The sequence below is a fragment of the Rattus rattus genome, chromosome 3 (assembly GCF_011064425.1).
Source record: "Rattus rattus isolate New Zealand chromosome 3, Rrattus_CSIRO_v1, whole genome shotgun sequence".
NCBI classification, from domain to species: Eukaryota; Metazoa; Chordata; class Mammalia; order Rodentia; family Muridae; genus Rattus; species Rattus rattus.
The window spans coordinates 20683511-20703617 of record NC_046156.1 but is presented as its reverse complement, the minus strand read 5'-3'; the positions used below and the strand labels follow the sequence as shown (position 1 = coordinate 20703617).

The following is a 20107-nucleotide window of genomic DNA, read 5'->3' as shown; positions in this document are numbered from 1 at the left end:
TTCTAACCAGGATCCCTGGTGTCTGGTCCTGTGTGTCTCTCAAATCATCACAGTGCTAATGTACTCACACGTTCTTGAAAACAACATCCTGGGCTCACTACTGGGAGTCAGGTGGAGAAGGGAAGAATAACTAACAGCTAAGAACCTCATTACTCAAGAAAAGAGTTCCCAAGGTTTTAAAAAGCTGGACACGGGGATGCCTTTCGATCCTCTGCACACCCTCGAGTGGTCAGCCTAAATGAGATGCTCGTATCACACCTCTCCAAGGCTCAGACTTTTCTGGAAGATGGAATAGAAGACTTAAGAGCCAAGGGTGGTGATGCAAGGAAACTTTCCCAGACAAAACCTAGAATCTGCACATAGAGACTCAAAGCAGTTTGTGACAACTCGCCTAAGACAAGCTCAGGCTGGACAGACCGCATGAGGACAGGAATGTGAGGACAGGAAGCTGCCTTTGGGAGTGGCTGACAGATGAAGTCATTTAATGGCATGGCAGCTGGGTCATACCCCAGGGCAGGCCTCCACTGAGTGCTTGGGCAACATAAATTGGACTCAGTGGGTTTAAAAGCAAAGTCGAATGGGTAGGGAGTTGTGGGTGGTTAATCCCAGCATTTGGGAGGCAGAGACCGGTGTATGTCTGAGACTCTGAGCCTGGCCTGTAGAGCGAGTTCCAGGGCAGCCAGGCTACACAGTGAAACCCTGTCTCTAAAACCAAAACAACAAAAATATGAGCTACAGTGATAGTTGGGGTTGAGAGGATTGCTAAGGGTGGAGCAGTGGACTGTCCGCTAATGAAAATAAAGGGATAATATACGTTAGTGCTTCTTCGTAAAATGTTAATAAATGGAAATAGAATGCTAGAGTTGGGAAAACCATCTTGTCGGGCAAATGCAGACAAGGACATCAATGAATTCTGAAGTCATTGCATAAGCGTGATATCTGTATTATCTCCAGGTAGCTCCTCTCAGTCCACTGTCTAAAGAAAAGTAGGGAGGGGTAGACACCAAGCGATCAACAGCTCATGTGGGACATAATGAATGCGGCATGCCATCTGTGAAGTCTTCCGCATGCCATCTGTGAAGTCTTCCGTCCAGATTTCTCAGTGGAGCCTCATGAGAATTAAGACTTTTATATGCTACTGACACAATTTTTCAAGTGTTAATTTCCTAAAACGCTAAGGACAGGGGAGTTATTCTAGAACAAGAACAACTACTGCTACATGACAAACAGGGAAGGATACTTAGAGGAAACTAAGTCTGTGTAACTGAGTTACAGGGGTAATTACTGAGATTTAAATCACAAAGCTTCGTGTGCTAGTCAGGCACTCTATCAACTAGTTATACCCCTGGCACAAATATCCTTAAAGAAATGCAGGTTGAAGTAGCGACAGGTAAAGTACAATGCCCTTTTAAAGACCGGGTCCTAACCCCAAGGGCCAAGTCAGGGAAAAGTATGCACATAGACATGGGAAGCAAAGGTGGTAAAATCCACCAAGAATAACATTTTATTCTAAGTTTTTATTCTAACATTTTCTACCTACGCTGGCCCCAGCAACCTCCCTTACTGCTGGGATTACAGGCTTGTGTGGGACGTGTGGCTTTTACATGGATGCTGGGATCACAACACTGGCGCTCATGATTGTGCATCAAGCAAGTGATGGAGCTGCTAAGCTCTCTGTAGTCCGATTTACAGAGGATTCTGTCCATTTTAACAAAACCAGAAGTGAGTTAGAAAACACTAGTTGGCAATAGGAAATCCCTAGCCTTCTTGTCTATAATTTAAAACATGTGGGAGATGAGTATTATACATGTTGGTGTAAGGGTTCTAAACTACTTAACAGCAAAAAAAAATATATAAAATGAAGGAATGCGATGGATTTGGAGTCACCTAGGAGACACACTTATGGGAGTCCTCGGAGTGTTTGCAGAGTTCTGAGGTGAAGAAAGAAATTTGTGCTGAATGTAGATTGCACCATCCTATGAACTAAGGTCCTGAACTGAATATAAGGAAGAAATGAAGAAGCCAGGCAAGCACCACATCACCTGCCTACTCCCTGGGGACACAAGGTGACCGTGAGCAGGTGGATGCTCTGCCACCGGGCTCACTTTGTCCTTTAGACTGTCAGCCCACGGTACAACTCCCCTTAGGCTGCTTTGGTTGAGTGTTGTCATAGCAACAAGAAAAGCACTAACACAAAGGGCAGAGATGTTTTTTGTCTTTCAAATTATAACTGCAGGAGTGCAAGGACTGGATGGAAAAGGAAGAAGAGCTTAACCTCGCTGTGTCGCTGTGTCGCTACAGAGTATTAGGCCACCAGTTCAATCCCAGCCCTGACAAAAAAAGAGTTAATTAAGAGTAAGTTAATACATTAACTGGGGTTGTACAAGAATGAACGTAGATGTTTTGTAAACTAAATCTAATACTTTTAATCCAATATTAATTCAAGATTAGACTTGAGCCCAAGTTTAAAAATCAAGGAAAGCATCCCTGCGTGCATGTCTAACCATCTTTTCACGAAACTACATCAAGATTTTGTTCCTGGAGCTTTAGTTTCTAATGGTACTGATCCCACCCCCGTTACAATTCTGTCAAAATATAAAATGTTCCCCTAAACACTCTTGGTCTTAAAGCTCCCCTGTCACAGCTACATCTCCAGTGGTGCTGGCACTTTGCTGGACTGAAGGACATGCAGTTATGGTACAGCAATATACCTGAAAAGGTGCTCCAATGGCAATGAGGTGAGATTACAGAATTAGCCTCACTCCCATCGATTCCCTCTGAAATCCCAACAAAAGCAACTAGAGGAGGTGGGATAATCATTCAAACGTTTAATCTCCCTTTACATATTATATTAACATCCATATTACAAGGCATTCCATTCACAAATATTACAGTTTGATAAAAACTTTAAACACACACACACACCCAGAAGTCCACACCAGATTCAATCACTTTACTAAATCATTAAAATAAAGTCATGAAAACATTATCATCATTCTCTTAAAGCAATAAGGTCTGAGGCACTCTGGGAAAGATGTCTTGAAGTATGTGTCAGTGGTATCAAAGTATACTGGAATAAAGTCATGAGACAACCAGAAATCAAGGATACTCTCATGACAACTTTATCATCTGGTGTCTCCACTTGTATTTGAACAACCACTGAGGAGCCCAGATTCCAGGCACCACGGTCATTTCTGACGAGACTCTCAACTACAGAGGTGAGGTGCATTTGCACACAGGGTAGCAGCATGCATACTGAGTGCTTACAGCACTGCAACTCGTTCCTTTCTCACTGCTGTCATTTACAAAACGGTAGCTCGCAGCCACCCACAACTGTGCTCCCACTGGGGACATTTGGAATCCTCCCCTTCACCTGCCACAGGACAGCCCATTCTTCTCTGAGTACTCCAGAGGGGTACCTTACAACCCAAGTTTCTGAAGAAAGGGGGCTTCTTCCCTCACATCTGACCAAACTGAGGTCTGAAGCAGCAGTGCGTTGTAAAACTCCCCACAGCTGCTGCCACACACCAGACCTTACAAGTCTGAGAACCTCCCAAGTGAGTTTAACTACTCCCTCACTGACACCGTCCACACTGCAGGCTTCCCTATAGACAGACAAGATAAATAACCAGCATGGTGGGGGGAGCAGACCAGGTCCTGACTAGGAATTACTCACTAACGAGTTATGGATCCATTTATGAGAACAGATATCCTGTCAAAGCAGAATCAACCCAGACCGACAGTCATCTAGTGTTCAGTAATCACGTGTATGGAATTTAAAATGTATGCATATATATTTCCATATATATCAATATATAATAAAAATCTGGAGCAACATGTTGCTAAAGTTTCAAGACTTCTCATCTTCCACCTTCTCCTGGACAGCAGCTGGCCCTTGGCGGCTGGTCTGTGGCAGTGACAACGCAATGACGGGCAGATTTAGGTCAAGTGCGCAAGGGGCAAAGAAGAAAACACAGTACAGAAAACTGAGGGGGTGAGGCCAGGCACGGAAGGAAGTAAGCAATGTTTCCTTTATTCTTCTCTGCTCCTGAGGACACACACCCAATGCTGTAGTCCACTCTCATCCACAGTCAAAACAAAACGAGCGATTTAAAAAAAAAAAAAACAAAACAACACTTCATTTCTGTACTTTCAATAAAATGCACAGTACGAGATGGTGTTCGGATGTTATGCATCTTGAGAGAAATGAAAACTAGGACATGAAATGAGGCCGAGCACTATCGAGTCTCCGGGTGAGAATCTCACAGCCAGTGTCCGTGACCAGCAGAGTGTGCTCAAACTGAGCGGATCTCTTGCCGTCCCTCGTCACTGCAGTCCAGCCATCTGGCCAGGTCTCATCCTGCCATCCACCTGAACAAGTGAAAACAGTCGCTTAGTTCTGCACTCACATTCCTGAACAGACAGTGCTGGGTAAGTACACATCCAGAGGAAATGAGAGCCAAACGCGCCATCCAGATCCCTCTTGACGCCTCGTTTTGGCCAAAGCCTTTCCAACTTCATTCCATCTGTAGCACTAATGAAGTAACAATGTCTGAATTTCCTCATGTGTATCAACCTGACAATTTTTTTATTTCTCAATATCAAGTGAAGATGGCATTTCCAAAATAAAGGTATGAGAATTCCTTTCAGCAAACATATAACAACTCCTCCCACAAAACTGAGCGGAAACTCTGACCTGGCAACTCTCCAGAATAATGAGCTGAAGTATCCAGGGTGAACGCAAGTCACGCCTGGGTTGTAAATAACTGACCGGCACACAATTAGAGGCTGACAACAGACTGTACTATAAAACCCTGAGAACCAGAGAAACAGTGGCAAAGAAAAACAGGGTTCTGAGGGCTAAACATGAGGAGAGGATGGCTGAGTTGGCAAAGCCCTGTCCTTAAAAGCATGAGGCTCTGAGGTTCATACCCAGCCTCATGTAAAAAGCTAGCAGGCTCTGGGTGTTAGACAGACCTCTCCCGGGGCTTGTTGGCAGCCAGCCTAGCCATTGGCATGTCCTAATGAGAGGCGAATTTCAAAAACAAAGTGGAGGACTCCTGAAAAACAGAAGGTGAGGCTGACATCTGGGTCTGGTCACTAAGTACTCACACCTGGAGGGTGTGCTTCCACAGAGGGCTCAGCACTCGCTGCCCGCAGCACCAACATGCTGCCCTGCCACACCCACTGAAGAACTGGCCCAACTATTTCCCAGTTGTAATCTGATAAATGCCCCCACCATTACAGCCTGTGCCATCACAGAGGATCCTAAGAGACTGGCTACCAGAGACTGTGTGTCTGTGATGTGCTTCCCTGTGATGCAGCATGAAACCACACGACTTGAGTGTTGACTGTGATGGCTCACCAGTCTGGCAAATTTTGCCACATAATCCACTGTGTGACCGAGGCAAGTACACTCTTCAAGGATCTGTTTCCTCTAACACCTTCTCCAAAAATGAAATTAACTTCTATGACTGTGTCTCCTCTTCACCCTCCTACATCAAGCAAGAACTTCTACAGAGGCTTGATGTAGGATCTTGCTACTATAAGTCATCGTTTGGTAAGACCATATACAAACTATCATCTTGCTAGAAGCGCTTAGGATGTTCAATTCTCTACACATCACCAATTGTGTGCCAATAGGAAGAATGAAGCCTTTTGAAGAAAACTGAACCAGTTATTGATCTGATGAGTAAGCAGAAATACATTAAAATTCAACACGTTGCAAGGTTTGGTGAGTCAGCAGATAAGGGGCTTGACCCCAGGCCTAACAACCTAAAGTAGACTGCTGGACCACACGTGGATGAGAACCGACCTCCACACCTCCACATCCAACACGGGCACTTGCAGAAACTGGATACATAAACATTGAAAGGGGAAAAGAAATGTTACAAAGTGCGGGGGTTTGAATATGAATGGCCCCTAGAGACTCATGTGTTGGAGTGACTGGTGCCAGGGAATGGCACTACCAGGAGGTGTGAAGTAGGTGTGGCCTTGCTGGAGGAAGAGTGTCACTAGGGGTGGGCTCTGGGGTTTCAAACGCTCAAGCCAAGCCCAGTGTCTCTCTCCTCCTGCTGCCTGCCAGTATGGATGTAGAAGTCTCAGCTCCTTCTCCAGCCCCATGTCTGCCATGTTCCCCACCATGACAATAATGGACTAAACCTCTGAACCTGTAAGCCAGCCCTAATTAAATGTTTTCCTTTATAAGAGTGGTCATGAGGTCTCTTCAGAGCAGTAAACCCTAAGTCACAAACAGAGCATTAGAAACACATACACCTACCTTCACAAATCATCGGCTCGATCGTAAACACATGGCCCGACTTCATCACACCAACCGCTTTATTTTCTGAAATTAAAAGAAAATGTCTCAAATGACAGCAAACCCAGCAGGCACTGAACTCAATCAACATAGGGCTGACGTGTCCACTAATTCCCTCCAATACTCAATGCCTCAGTCTCATTCAGCAAAAAGGCCACCACCAACAGCCACCGTCTGCAGTCAGTTTACTCTAGGCCTGCCTATGCTTTCTCCAGTAAAATACAGGGATGGTCACAGGCCTCAGCAACAATCACCATCACTAATTAACATACACGACCCTATTCTGTGCTAATACAGATTGGAGAAGGCCCCAGTGCTGGGTGTGGGAGTGCACCTTAATTCCCAGCACCCGGGTGGGCATGTTGGAGGTGCTATCGGTTGTCAAACAGAAGCACACAACCCATCACCCACCCGTCCACTTATGGACGGAAGGATGAGTGCTTTGTATCATACACTGGACACCTGTCACCTCTTCGGGAAGGGGAGTGTGTTTGTGTAATGGAGCATGGATTATAGAAACAAAGGTTTGTAAGCAATCTTTAATCAAAATGGAAGTAAAACTGTGCATAGCAGGCGATTTGTTTAAATAATGAGGAGACATTTGTTTCTATCTGAAAACAAACTGAATTTACTTTGGCCTTTGTCCAAGTTCACAAACTGTATTTTTCAGGGCCACCATGAGACGTGTCCAGTCCTGCTCCATTTCCAAAGCCAGAATGTAAAACTAGAAACAGTTTTTTTGGAAGACCCTGACAAATATGGACCACTGGCTTAAATTTAAATTTTTAAAGTATGAAAAAATGCTGACGTTACCAGCTACATACACACTTGCCCAGCTGGCCACCAGAGGGCAAGCACAGGACTCTCCCCACGGGAGGTTTCCCAGCAGCAGGAACACATGGTACAAACATAACCTGTACTTGCTCCAGCTCAGGGGCAAAGGCTACTGTCTCGGTGTGAGGGAAGCTCACCCACACGCCCCCATTCTAGCCCTTCCTAGGGGACAGGAGCCTTGCTGCTCCACTGCCTTGCGCTTGCAAAAGTACACTCATTGAGAACTCTAAATCTTGTATTTAAACTCATGTCAAGCCCTGGAAGCATAAATCAATTAAGAACTCTAAAAATTGGTGTTTTATAATTAATTTTATAATTTATAATATATTTTATAACTTGTAAAAATTAGATTTTATAATAATATGAACTTTCTCTCAAAATGGCCTACGACTTCTGATTTACAAGGAATTGGTTGGTTTATCAAAGCAAAATGTTAAGAACTCCTGTGTGGGGCTGGAGAGATGGCTCAGCGGTTAAGAGCACCCGACTGCTCTTTCAGAGGTCATGAGTTCAATTCCCAGCAACCACATGGTGGCTCACAACCATCTGTAAAGAGATCCGATGCCCTCTTCTGGTGTATCTGAAGACAGCTACAGTGTACTTATATATAATAAATGAATAAATCTTTAAAAAAAAAAAAAAAAAAAAAAAGAACTCCTGTGTGGTGGTCACAGAAAAGGGACCTACGTGAAGGGACCTGCAGCTGTGCTGTCTACACCAGCAGAGCTGGACTTTCGATGTAAAGGACACTGCAAAACTCAAAACTAAGACAGCGAGTACTGTGGATCTCAATAACTTACATAACTTTAAGTATTAGGATATATGAAGTAGAATGGGCTCCAAAGGATACCAGGTTAAACCCCACTGAGTGCGTTTAACACAGCTACTAATGGGTGACAGTACTCTGCACCTCAGACTGCTGCTACAGCATAGCTAAGGTAGAAACTCCACTCCGGTCCCGCTGTTTCACTATTCACGTCAAAGAATGTTGAATCAAAGTTCCAGTTTTGATAACAACTCACTCGACAAACACAGGTTACCTGAGGGTGAGCCGAGAATAGCGCAAGCATCTATAACCCCGGACCTGGGAGGCAAAGGCAGGAGGAGCTCTGCGAGTTGAAGGCCAGCCTGGTCTAGTGAGTTCCAGACAGTCAGGGCTACACAGAAAGACCCTGTCTTTAAAAAACGAAAAATCAAAAGCTCGTGTCTTCTACCTCTCTACAGCAGCTTCAGTGCACATGCAAATGCAGGGCGCTGTCACCCCAATTTCTACCATGGTGATTTGGAATCACACCTGGAGCTTCACACAGTAATAACTGCCATGTGGGCGCTGGGAGACAAGCTGGGTTCTCTGGAGGAGCAGCCAGTGCTCTCAGCCAGGAAGCCATTCTCCAGGCCTCCTTCCTTGTGTATAGTTATGTAAACGTGTTAACATCCAAGGTGTCTCAGCTGCATCACCACTATGGACCCCCACTCCCACAAACGTCACTGTCTTCAGCCTCACTAATCCAGACTTAAAACAGCTTGTTGCCCCTGTACTTGGAAAGACAATTTCATTCCCTCTCTGTAGTCTCCGTACTTCAGTATTGAGAACAGAATGGGCACTCAGGTTACTTCAGCATTTAACATGCACAGTTGCTAGTTATTTCCAATGCTCATGCAATGACGTGGTCAACAAGTGAGCGCCGACTGGATACCCTGCCTGCTGCACCACAGCAACACTCCAGCTTTGGCCAGGGGTCTCCTCTCATTCTCCGTCTTCATGCACCTAGGATACAGCTGGTCACAGTATCACTGCCCACGAGACCAGTTATATGCAATGGTTTCCACTCTAAGACAACCCAGACCCCTTTGCCAATTCAGTCTTCCCAAACTACAGCTTCGTGGCATTCATATTTGCATGTGTGTCTGTGAACATTTTCCTATCTCACTTCATGACAGTACCACACCTCTATAGGATGCACTCTGATTATACTCAGCCCTCTAGACTCTCTGCCCCCTCCCGTGCCAGTCCTCTTCTGCTTCCCAATTAGGCCATCCTTTCCACCTTTCGCTCTCTTCCCTAGCTTCCTCAGACCCCAGGTGAACAGTCACATCTGCTGTGTGTTCCAAGTTTCGACTGTGGTGTCACAGCTAAGAGAGCATCTCCCAAACCAGCTCTAAAGCGTCCTCCCTGCCCACCTTTTCTTTCTCACACTGCCTGTTCCTAGTCCTCAAGCAACCTCCAGCCAAGTCTGGCTTGGGTCCCAACTCGGAGTCTACAGTGCTCCTCCGCTGCACTGCTCTCTCATTCCTGCAGCCACATGCTTCAGTTAATGCCCAGGACTCAGTCCTCACTGTGGGAAGCATTAAACTCAGGAGAAAAAACTGGTCCCATAGGTCAGCCCTGGCATTTGTTCCTTGGACTGCCTAATTCTGAGCAATGGCTCAGTGTCTACATGAGCCTGTCATATGCTTTGACAAGGCGCTGAAAGACACTGGAGATGCAGCTCAGAGGTGCTGCCTGACCAGCAGGCACAGTCCTCGCTCAACTCGACACTGGGATAACAGGCAACGCTGAGAGTGATGGTTTAGAAATGTGAGGACAGGGCTGGAGAGATGGCTCAGTGGTTAAGAGCACCGACTGCTCTTCCAGAGGTCCTGAGTTCAAATCCCAGCAACCACATGGTGGCTCACAACCATCTGTAATGATATCTGATGCCCTCTTCTGGTGTGTCTGAAGGCAGCTACAGTGTACTCATATATAATAAATAAATAAAATATTGAAATGTAAATAAAAAATATGCAATAGAAATGTGAGGACCAAACATGTATCACCGTCACTGTCATTCCACACCCAGGTCACAAATGTCAGGCCAAATTCTAAGTGCTCCCAGGTATCAATTCAATCGCTAACAATCCCTGGATGTCATCATACCCTACTACTGCAGGATGAGAAACTCAACACAAAGACATTACTGAGTGTTCTCACAGAAGTTCTGAGACACAGGAATTATGTGTGTAACTGCATATACTCCTGTAACACTGAGAACAGACACATGCCTGCAAATGGCTGGAACGCAATGTCTTAGACTTCCTGTGATTTTCTTCTACACCACTCTCAACAGGAAATAAATACCTTATTCTCCTTTATTAAACCAGTAAGTAATACACAAACAGCTCCCAGCAAACCAAGTAAGATCAACTGATTTCACCTCAGAAATAGGACACTCACATGACAACTACACTGACTGCCAAAATCAATTTATATTTCTCAAGGTGTACTCAACTGGAGTGTACCTCCTATTTACGTCCCCCGCAGCCCGACATAACTAACACTGAAGTTCTCCAAGTAGAAACAAATACAGGTGATTTATGCCAACCCCAAGATGGCGGACTAAAAGTCTAAGCACCTCCTCTCCTGACATACTTACTCTCCCTCTACTAGGAGATAATCCCAGGGTGACCTGAGGAGATGAGGTGAAGACCACCCACTTTAGACTGTCATGCGAGACAGACTCAGCTTGTGTTTGAGCAGGTAACATCGGGAGGAAAAGGGTATACTCACAGCTTACACATTACTTCAGTGAATACCAAGTAAAAGACCCTGACTCATACTTGAGTATTTGTTCATAAATAGAAATAACCAGCATTAGGACAGCACTCACTGGCATAGTGTGGTACGTTGGGGGCTGTATGGAAAAGTTTGTGGATCCCATGTCCACAATAGCTTCGAACAACTGAGAATCCATTTGCCTGGGCGTGTTTCTGAATGATGTTTCCCAGTTCTCTGTATCGGACGCCAGGCTTCACTGGAAGGAAAAGGAAAGAGCTGTGAGGAAGGGCAGAGCGGTTGGTTTCCTTGTGGCGAGGATCTTGGTTAACACTATTCCTTCATGCCTCACTCTACGATGAAGGCCCAGGGAAGTCCAGATGGCCAGTAAATGACAAAGCTGACTCAAAATCAGGAAAACATTCTTTAACGCAAAAAAAAAGAGAACACCATAGGGCCAAGGCAAGCACCCTTTGTTTTCTCTAAGAACAAACACTATCGCTCAGCTAGTCCAATTATGACCGTCTACCAACGAGAGGTCCAAGAACAACTGGTTTTCAATGTATGCTGGAATCCCACAGGCGGGCTCTAAGGCCAGCGAAGGAACGGCTCACTAGCAGATGAGGACAGGAAGGCAGAGAGAGGACTCCCTTCCTCCACACCCTCCTCTCTTCCTCAGCTTACTAAGCTACTTCATCCAGAGGGTTCAGTAAAACTTCCCCTACAGGATACAAATCCTCCCCATGTAATTAATAATATAATTAAATGTCTGAGGAACCAGCCACAGGGATATTTTAGTCAACATTGCTGAACAAATTATTTAGTTAAAAACCTAAAAAATAGTGGAAAACTGAATAAATAAAATAAATAATAACATTAAAGTTCTTATAATATCACCTAAATTCTAAAGTTTCTAAGTAATCAATAGTGACTAGACTTGGGGGAAGGTAACTTCCCCACACAAGTACTTATCATCTTTACTTGAACCCATGTAGCCTTTAAAGACTCAGTAAAAGCTTCATCATTTCTTATATCTCAAGCAGTACACTGAAACCAATCGAAAGGACCAATGTTATTAGACTTAACCATGCCTTGGTCAAAGAACCCCACTCTATTCAATACTCTGCTGATGACAGGACAGAGTTTTAGTGTGTGGTGAGAAGGATAACACAACAAATATAAAATTTCAAAGGCCGTGGAACTTTCTGGAAAATTACTCCCAACTATCCTTTTATCAGTAGCCTCACCATGAGCCCTGTTCTGCCATCCCCCAAACAAAAAAAGGCCAAGACAGTCATACAGACTAAGCCTGAGACTACGCACTTATATGCAGTACTGCAATAGCAGGAAACCACCAATGTCCAAAATAACATTAAACGGTCCTGATGCCTATGAACCAAGGGAACTCGGTAAGAAAAGGGCAGCGATGATGAGCCGAGGCGAGCACAAGGCCCTCAGAGCCTCCCCACTGGACAGGAGCCCTTGCTGCCAAGCCTCGGGACCTGAGGTCCAAACCCAGAGCCCAAGTGACAGGAAGGAACTCACAGGTTGTCCTCCGACACCCACAGGCTTACAGTGGCTTATACGCCCATGTTCACACATATATAGGTCTAATTTTAAACAGTGTTTTAAAGGAGGTACAGCTGGACAGATGGCTCAGTGATGAAGAGCATTGGCTACTCCTCCAGAAGTCCCAGGTTTGATTCCCAGCACCCAACTCACGACTGCAACTCCAGTTCCAGAGAACCCGCCACCCTCACACAGATACGCGCAGGTAAAACACCAGTGCACATGAGATAAAAGTAAAGAAAAAAGAGAGACTGAGCGCTCCGACCCTGTACACAGCTTAAAGAAGAGTACAGAGAGAGAGACAGACCCTAAAGTACTAAGGAGCCTGCAGCAAAGAGCCGTGCAAAGAACAGAAGAGGCATAAAGAAGGCTCGCCCGGGGTTGGGGATTTAGCTCAGTGGTAGAGCACTTGCCTAGGAAGTGCAAGGCCCTGGGTTAGGTCCCCAGCTCCCAAAAAAAAGAACCAAAAAAAAAAAAAAAAAAAAAAAAAAAAAAAGAAGGCTCGCCCGTCCCCAGCCTCCCAGTCCCTGTCCTGTTTTCCCTATGAGAAATGAAGTGAAGTCTAAGGCCAGGTCACTGATGAGCGCTGAACACTGGGGCACCTGGCCCACCGCCATGCAGCACCAGTGCCGGCCATGCTGGGCTGACCTGCGTCCACGGCTTGCATCAGGCATTCATATGTAGTCTGAACGAGTTTCCGTGCTCCTTCATCCACATCGCCAACGAAAAAGGTCTCGTTTAGATCCCCGTGATAGCCGTTCCGATAGAGAGTGATGTCCACTGGGGAGGAGAAGGCAGAGAGAGCCCATGTTCATTTGTATTCTCACCAAGCAGAACATCTTCATGTGACCTAGGGACAGTTCCATCTGCATTCTCTAAGTCACCAGTGAGTGTAGCTGCCTAAGAGAAAGCCCTCAGTGGAGATTCAACTCAAGAAACTAACTGTAGAGAACAGGAATATGGCCACGCAGTGCAAAGCAGATGAGGGCCTTATGCTAGTAATGAGGTCCATTGTGGCAGAGGACATTACATAGAAGACAGCAGTTCAGAGTAATAACCCAGTTAGTGACACTGAACTGATGATTAAACAGAAAACATTTCCACTTATCTTCAGCTCACTCTTCCTCCACCTGGAACACAAGAATAAGTTCACGTTGTTCTAGTTTATCTTTAAAGCCCCATTTGTCTTTCACCCACCTGTAAGTACCATCCATCTTCACCCTAGGCTTAAAGAAACCACTGCATTACACGGTCTCACTACAATAAACTCCGTTATCTATCTAGAGAACACACTAAATAAGTATCCTTACATCACAGATTTCAGGCACCATGTGACCCTGCAGAGTAGACAATTCATTCCTCACTAAGCCATAATCTGTACACATAACACAGAAAGAATGAGGTTAGCCAGGTGTGGTGGTACACGTCTTTAATCCCATACAGAGGAGGCAGAGTCAGAAGGATTTGAATTCAAGGCTAGTGAAGCTATACAGTGAGACCCTGTTGCAAATAAGAAAGAGAAAAAGAGAAAGTAAGTAAGTTTATATGAAAATCAAGGCTGAACTCAAAACCTATGAAATGTTTATGAACAAGGAACCTAACTCAGTAATAACAACTATAACAAGGCAGTATCATGTTTAATCCACTCAGTCTGTGCAGCCTCTAACATTTAGAGTTTTGCTTCTTTGGATCCTAAAAACACTAGGTTCATTGAGAGTAGAAATGCTGTGGATGGGCTCCATGGAGAATGTGCTTTCTGAGAAAGGATGAGGACCTGAGCTCCTGCCCCAGCATCCATGTAAATCACGTCAGGTGTGCAGCACATGCCTGGGACCCAGCCCCAGGGGAACAGCAGCCAGGGGGATCCTGGAAATGCACTAGACAGCAAGCTACTTAAAATAGTAAGGTCCAGGTTGAGAGTGCCCTCAGACAACTTTGTGGAGAGTAGAGGGAAACATCCGAAGGTCATCTCTATATGCACATTAAGTATGCACAGGTGAACACAGACAAGAGCACACTTGTCATCAGGGCTGCTCTAACGCCAGCACAGCCTCTCGCTTGCTGAGCTTGAGCCGAAGAAGGGGGTAAGTAAGGAGGTGCCCAAACCATGGCTCGTACAAAGCAGACTGCCCGCAAATCCACTGGTGGTAAAGCACCCAGGAAATAACTGGCCATAAAAGCCGCTCGCAAGAGTGCGCCCTCTACTGGAGGGGTGAAGAAACCTCATCGTTACAGGCCCGGTACTGTGGCACTCTGAAATCAGACGCTATCAGAAGTCCACTGAACTTCTGATTCCCAAGCTCCCCTTTCAGCGTCTGGTGCGAGAAATTGCTCAGGACCTCAAAACAGACCTGTGCCCCAGAGTACAGCGATTGGTGCTTTGCAGGAGACAAGTGAGGCCTATCTGATTGGCCTTTTTGAAGAGACCAATCTGTGTGCTATCCATGCCAAAGTGAAACAATTATGCCAAAAGATATCCAGCAAGCACGCCACATACGGGGAGAACATGCTTAAGAGTCCACTATGAGGGGAAACATTTCATTCTCAGAAAAATTTTCCCTCTTCTTCCTGTTATCAATAGTTCTAGATGTTATATATTTTTTCCATGAGGTCAAAGGTACCTAAGTCTATGATATCGAGTGGAAACACAGGGGACAGAATCAGGAATTGACAGTTTCTCCACGTTCATTTGTGTGTGAATTTTTAATATAAATACAAGATGTAAAGCATTAATGCAAGCAAAATGCTTCAGTGAACACATTTCAACAGTTCAACCTTATAACAATTATAAATAAACCTGTTAAAATTTTCTGGACAATGCCAGCATTTGGATTTTTTAAATAAGTAAGTGTCTTATTAAGGACAACTAAATGGTGTTTGTAGCCTTTTTAATCATACAGTAGATTCACTGTACTCTACAAACAGAGTTGTCCTACATGCAAATACATGCTTTTAATATTGTCTGTCTTCTGTGCTGTCCCTGTAAGTTTGCTATTAAAATACATTAAACTATAAAAAGACCACACTCATGCATGCAAGCTTTACATTATAAGCATTTCAACATATAAGCTAAATTATATACATATATAATTATACATTATATGCACACAACTACGTCTAAGGAAGCCTACCATTTTTAATTTTTTTTTATTGTTCGGGAACATCATACATGAATATAATGTGCTTTGAGTAAACTCATGCTCTATTCCTTCCTCTCTCCCATTCCCTACTCAGTGCTAGTTACACAGAGCCCTCCTAGTACTGCGGCCTACGCCTGGGGAGGCCCATCTCCTGCAGCATGAGTAGCATCTCCAGCACCACATTCCTCACTCAGAAGCCAACGATGCTGCTCAGCTCAGGGGGGAACTTCCTGAGTCTCCTCCGCCCCTCTTGCTGCAATTCTGGCTGACTTGATCCTATAAAGGTCTGTGTATACGGTCACAAGGGCTATGAATTCATGTCCCTGTCATATCCAGTCAAAGCTGTTTCACTGCAGATGTCTACAGCCTCTGACTCTTGGGAGCTTTCTGTCCCCTCTTCTGACGTGATCCCTGAGCCTGGGCAGGGGTAGGTAAGGGATGAAAGTGTTATACAGATAGCCCATTTAAAGCTAAGCACTCCAATCTCATATATGTCTCTGCATGATGGCTAGCTCTGAGTCTCTGTATTAATCACCATGTACTACAGAGAGAAGCTTCCCTGATGAGAGCTGAGAGATGTACTAATCTGTGGGTGTAAGGTAGGAACCTACCTAGGTATCACTTGTTACTGTCCACTCAGCAGAGGGTATGTTCTCCCTGTGGCCTCTGACTTGGGCAGCCATGGCTCTTTGACCCAGTAACACTATCTATCACGCATTTGTTTCTTAAATCAAGTCAAAGTGGCTGGTTACTCCCACAACCTTTGTGCTACTACTGCACCAGAGCACATCCGGGCCAAGACACAGTGTAGCTCGAGGGCCTCACTGCTGAGTGGGACTGCTGATTGCTTTTCTCTGGGGAGTCCTACCCTGACACTCAATCCCAGAGGGAAACACTACTGTGGCTCCTCCACACGGGCGGTGCTTCCACAGCAGCAGTGTGCAGGAGTCCAAGGCCACTCCATTCCACAAGGCCCTTCTGTGGGAGCTCTCCTCTGCACCTAAGGTCTTTATAAACTGAACGAAGAGTCTCCCCAACATCTCTCCTGAAAACCTACCCTGACCTCTGCGTAATCATTAGTAAACGCTGGTAAAAGAACAAAGTATGTAATAGGCTCAAACACTACTCCTGCATTGACAACTTCTGCCTACTCACCAATCACATGTAAAATAGGCTACGAAGAAATACAGGCTGTAGAGAATGCACACTACATATATGCTGAAGGCAACACAACAAATACAATCCTTAGAAATAGATCTCCTTCTGGGTGGCAGTGTTGGATATATTTAATTCCAGCACTCTGTATGGTAGGAGCAGGCAGATCTTTATGAGTTCGAGGCCAACCTGGTCTACAAAGACAGTTCCAGTATAGACAGACCCGTCTCAGATGACTGACAGATAGATAAGTTAAGTAAGCAAGTAGGTAGGTAGGTAGGTAGACAGACAGACAGAGATACTAGGTACGTAGATAAATAAACAGAATAAGTAAATGAAAAAGTAAATAAATACAATAAATAAGAAAGAAAGAGGAAGGGAGGGAGGAGGGAGGGAGGGGAAGGGAGGGAGGGAGGGAAAGGGGGGAGGGGGAAGGGAAGGGAGGGGGGAAGGGGGGGAGGGAGGGGAAGGGGAGGGGAGGGGAGGGGAAGGGGAGGGAGGGGAAGGAAGGGGAGGGGGGAAGGAAGGAGAGGAGGGAGGGAAAGGGAGGGGAGGGGAAGGAAGGGAGAGGAGGGGAGGGAAAGGGGAGGGAGGGAAGGGGAGGGAGGGGAAGGGGAGGGAGGGAGGGGAAGGGAGGGGAGGAAGGGAGAGGAGGGAAGGAAGGAAGGGAAATAAAAGTTCCTTCAATTTTGAGCAACACTTGAGTTTTAAATAGGGAAAATTCAAGTCAAGAAAACAGAAACCATTAACAGACTCCTGAAATTTTAAAGGTTTTTTTCTTTTTTTGCTCACAATGACAAATGTCACATTTCTTACCATTAACAATATCACCTTCTTGCAAAGGCCGCCTGTCTGGAATCCCATGGCAGATGACTTCATTCACTGAGGTACAGCAAGACTTTGGGAAGTTATAGTAATTCAAGGGGGAAGGATAGCAGTTTCTTGCAATGCATGCCTATAGTAAATGAAAATACAGAGAAAATAATTTGGAATGTACAAAAGAAAAAACTACATATGCAATAAATCAGATCATAAAATCTAAAGAATTTTGTGACAGATGCTACTATAAAGAACTGATATTATATTTTACTTGAGAATATTGATAGGTCTACATGTATATGTATGTGTGTGCATGTGTATGTGCATGAATTGTACAAACACATAAACAAACACACACACACACACACACACACACACACACACACACACACACACACGTTACGGCCCTCAAGCTTTCTTTAGATCTTATAGGCCGAGAAACTGGGACTATCTACACATCTGATGACACCATGCCTGGCTGGCAGAAAGTATCTGTTCAGTGCCTAGTAGGCTGTATGCAAACCAGTTTACTGGTCTGCATGCTAAAGAGAAACTGACATAATAAAAATATATATGAAGATTCTATTCTGACTTAACTACTGCTTGTGAAACATATTTTTAGGAAAAATAACACATTAACATGCACTTTCAACAACAGCCTCTTATATTAAGGCCACTAATCCACACAAACAGAAATGAGTATGTGTATGATTAAGAAACGGTTAAGTACCCCTGCAACTTTGACATCACTACATTCCATGGACTTAGAAAACAATTCTGTCTGAATCTTTCTGCAGCAGCCATCGGTGTGCTGCTGTAAATTCTGTGTCCTGCTACTGTGTGGTTTTCAGTCTAGTAACTTTCTAACAGCTGCACAAAATACTAATTGTTGAGTAGTCCATAACTTTACTAGCAATTCCACTACTTCTAGAAATCTTTAAGTAGCCAGTCTACTTAAAGTTCTACCTTACAGTCTACCTGAAGCTCCCTCAGGTAGAAAATACTCTCACCGCAACAACTGCATCCCTCCGGTGCCTCCCTGATGTGGGAGTACTTCTGCAGTTATCGTGTCACAGATTCCGTCCTCTGTAAGTCACATGACCTTGAATAATTATAAAATGGAGGTGACAGTAGCACCTACTTCCTGAGGATGCTGGCGACATCAAATGACTAAATGTGAAGGTACCTGACCCACACGGGAGGTGATCAAAGGCCTACTTGTGATATATCATCGTGTACAATACCCCATATCAAAAGTCGCCTCAGGCCAGCATAACAACTGACTTGGGAGATAGGGACTTGGGAGCAGCCTGACAGCCTGAGTTCCAGCCTCAGGACCACAGGACAGGGCAGAACTAACTTTCTTGAGTTTTTTCTGACCCACTCCCACCCACACAAACCAAACCATAAATAAATGTAATAAATTCTAAACTGTTAAAAAACAAAAACTCCAGCAGCATTTTTAATTTTTTAAACTACTTTCAGAAGCTCAAGAGAGACATGTGGTCAAATCCCTTCAGGAAAGTTGTCCCCATTTACATTTGCTTCAACGTGGAAATGCCAAGGGATGTCTGCTTCCTCCTTACCCTTCCTTCACACATAATGGATGGCTACAGACACTGTCAGAACCCAGCGTCCATGTTTACACTGCTTCACCTGTCTATGAACTTAGACATAGGACGGATGCACTAGTCCACATCTTAAAGATGCTAACAAGCAATCTTTATTTTAAAACAAAAAGATATATCCATGTCATATATACTACAAATATTTCTGATCTATTCTTGTCTTGTTAGTGAAGATTTTTTTAAAGATAATCTGCTGGTCTGAATAAGCCTCGTATGTCACATACTTGGATGCTGAGTCACCAGTTAGAATTCTGGAGGATGATCTGTGTCATTAGGGGTGGCTCTCTTCCTCCCCTCCCCTAGATACTCCCCCCCTTTCTGTCTGTCTGCCTGTCTGTCTCTCTCTCTCTCCCTCCCCTCCCCTACTACTCCCCCCCACCTCTTCCTCTTCCCCCCCCTACCCTCACCATGGTAATGGACTAACCTTCTGCAAATGTAAGCAAGGCCAGATTAAATGCTTCTCTGTAAGAGCTGCTGTGGCCATGATGTCTCTTCACAGCAAGAGAACCTGACTCAGACAGGACCCCTCTATGTGATCTGCATATTTCCTTTCTCTGTGTATGCAAAAGGAATGGTGGTTTCTAGCCCAGTTCCTGCAGCTTATTCTGCACTTCAGAATACCTGGCATAGGAGTACGGTTTGTTGGAAACACTGGTTAATCAATTCTACAGAAGCTGAAGTAAAAGGCCGAGGTTTCGGAATAAGGTATCTTAAGCGCCCTCTGAGACCTCAGCATCTCAGACCCCGCCTTGCCTAAGTCCTCTGTGGAGGACTGGACACCTCAACTCCTGGCTGGCTATCAAAATCTGTAGACACGCCAGTCCTTTGTCCAGCAGTGTGCGCACAGAAGCCACACACATCTTCCCATGTACTTTAAGCCACCACTGTGATCTCTTACTATACACTAAGTACTCCCTATCAGCTAACAGTAGCGAGGAATAAAGGACACAAACATGTCCATACAAATGTAAAAGTTATTTTTTCCCACTTGCAGGTGTCAGAATGTACTTACCAATATAAAAGCTGTGGAATGCTACTCATATTTAAAACAATGCAAAAGTAAGCTTTTAAATTAGTTTAAAAGTTATTCTGGGCATTATAAAATGAAGTT

At 44.8% G+C, this 20107-nt stretch overlaps 1 protein-coding gene across 1 annotated transcript in view; it reads right to left on the bottom strand.

Annotated features, from left to right (window-relative positions):
• Nucleotides 1-2807: 2807 nt before the first annotated feature.
• The window catches only part of Metap1 (methionyl aminopeptidase 1), a 35000-nt gene continuing 17700 nt past the window's right edge, over nt 2808-20107 (bottom strand). Inside the window, exons 7-11 of the mRNA XM_032897255.1 lie at nt 17366-17504; nt 12903-13034; nt 10801-10944; nt 6281-6346; nt 2808-4371 (exon numbers count right to left, since the gene is read on the bottom strand). Coding sequence (XP_032753146.1) covers nt 4214-4371; nt 6281-6346; nt 10801-10944; nt 12903-13034; nt 17366-17504 — 639 coding nt within the window. The 3' untranslated portion in view covers nt 2808-4213. The remainder of the gene's footprint in view (nt 4372-6280; nt 6347-10800; nt 10945-12902; nt 13035-17365; nt 17505-20107) is intronic.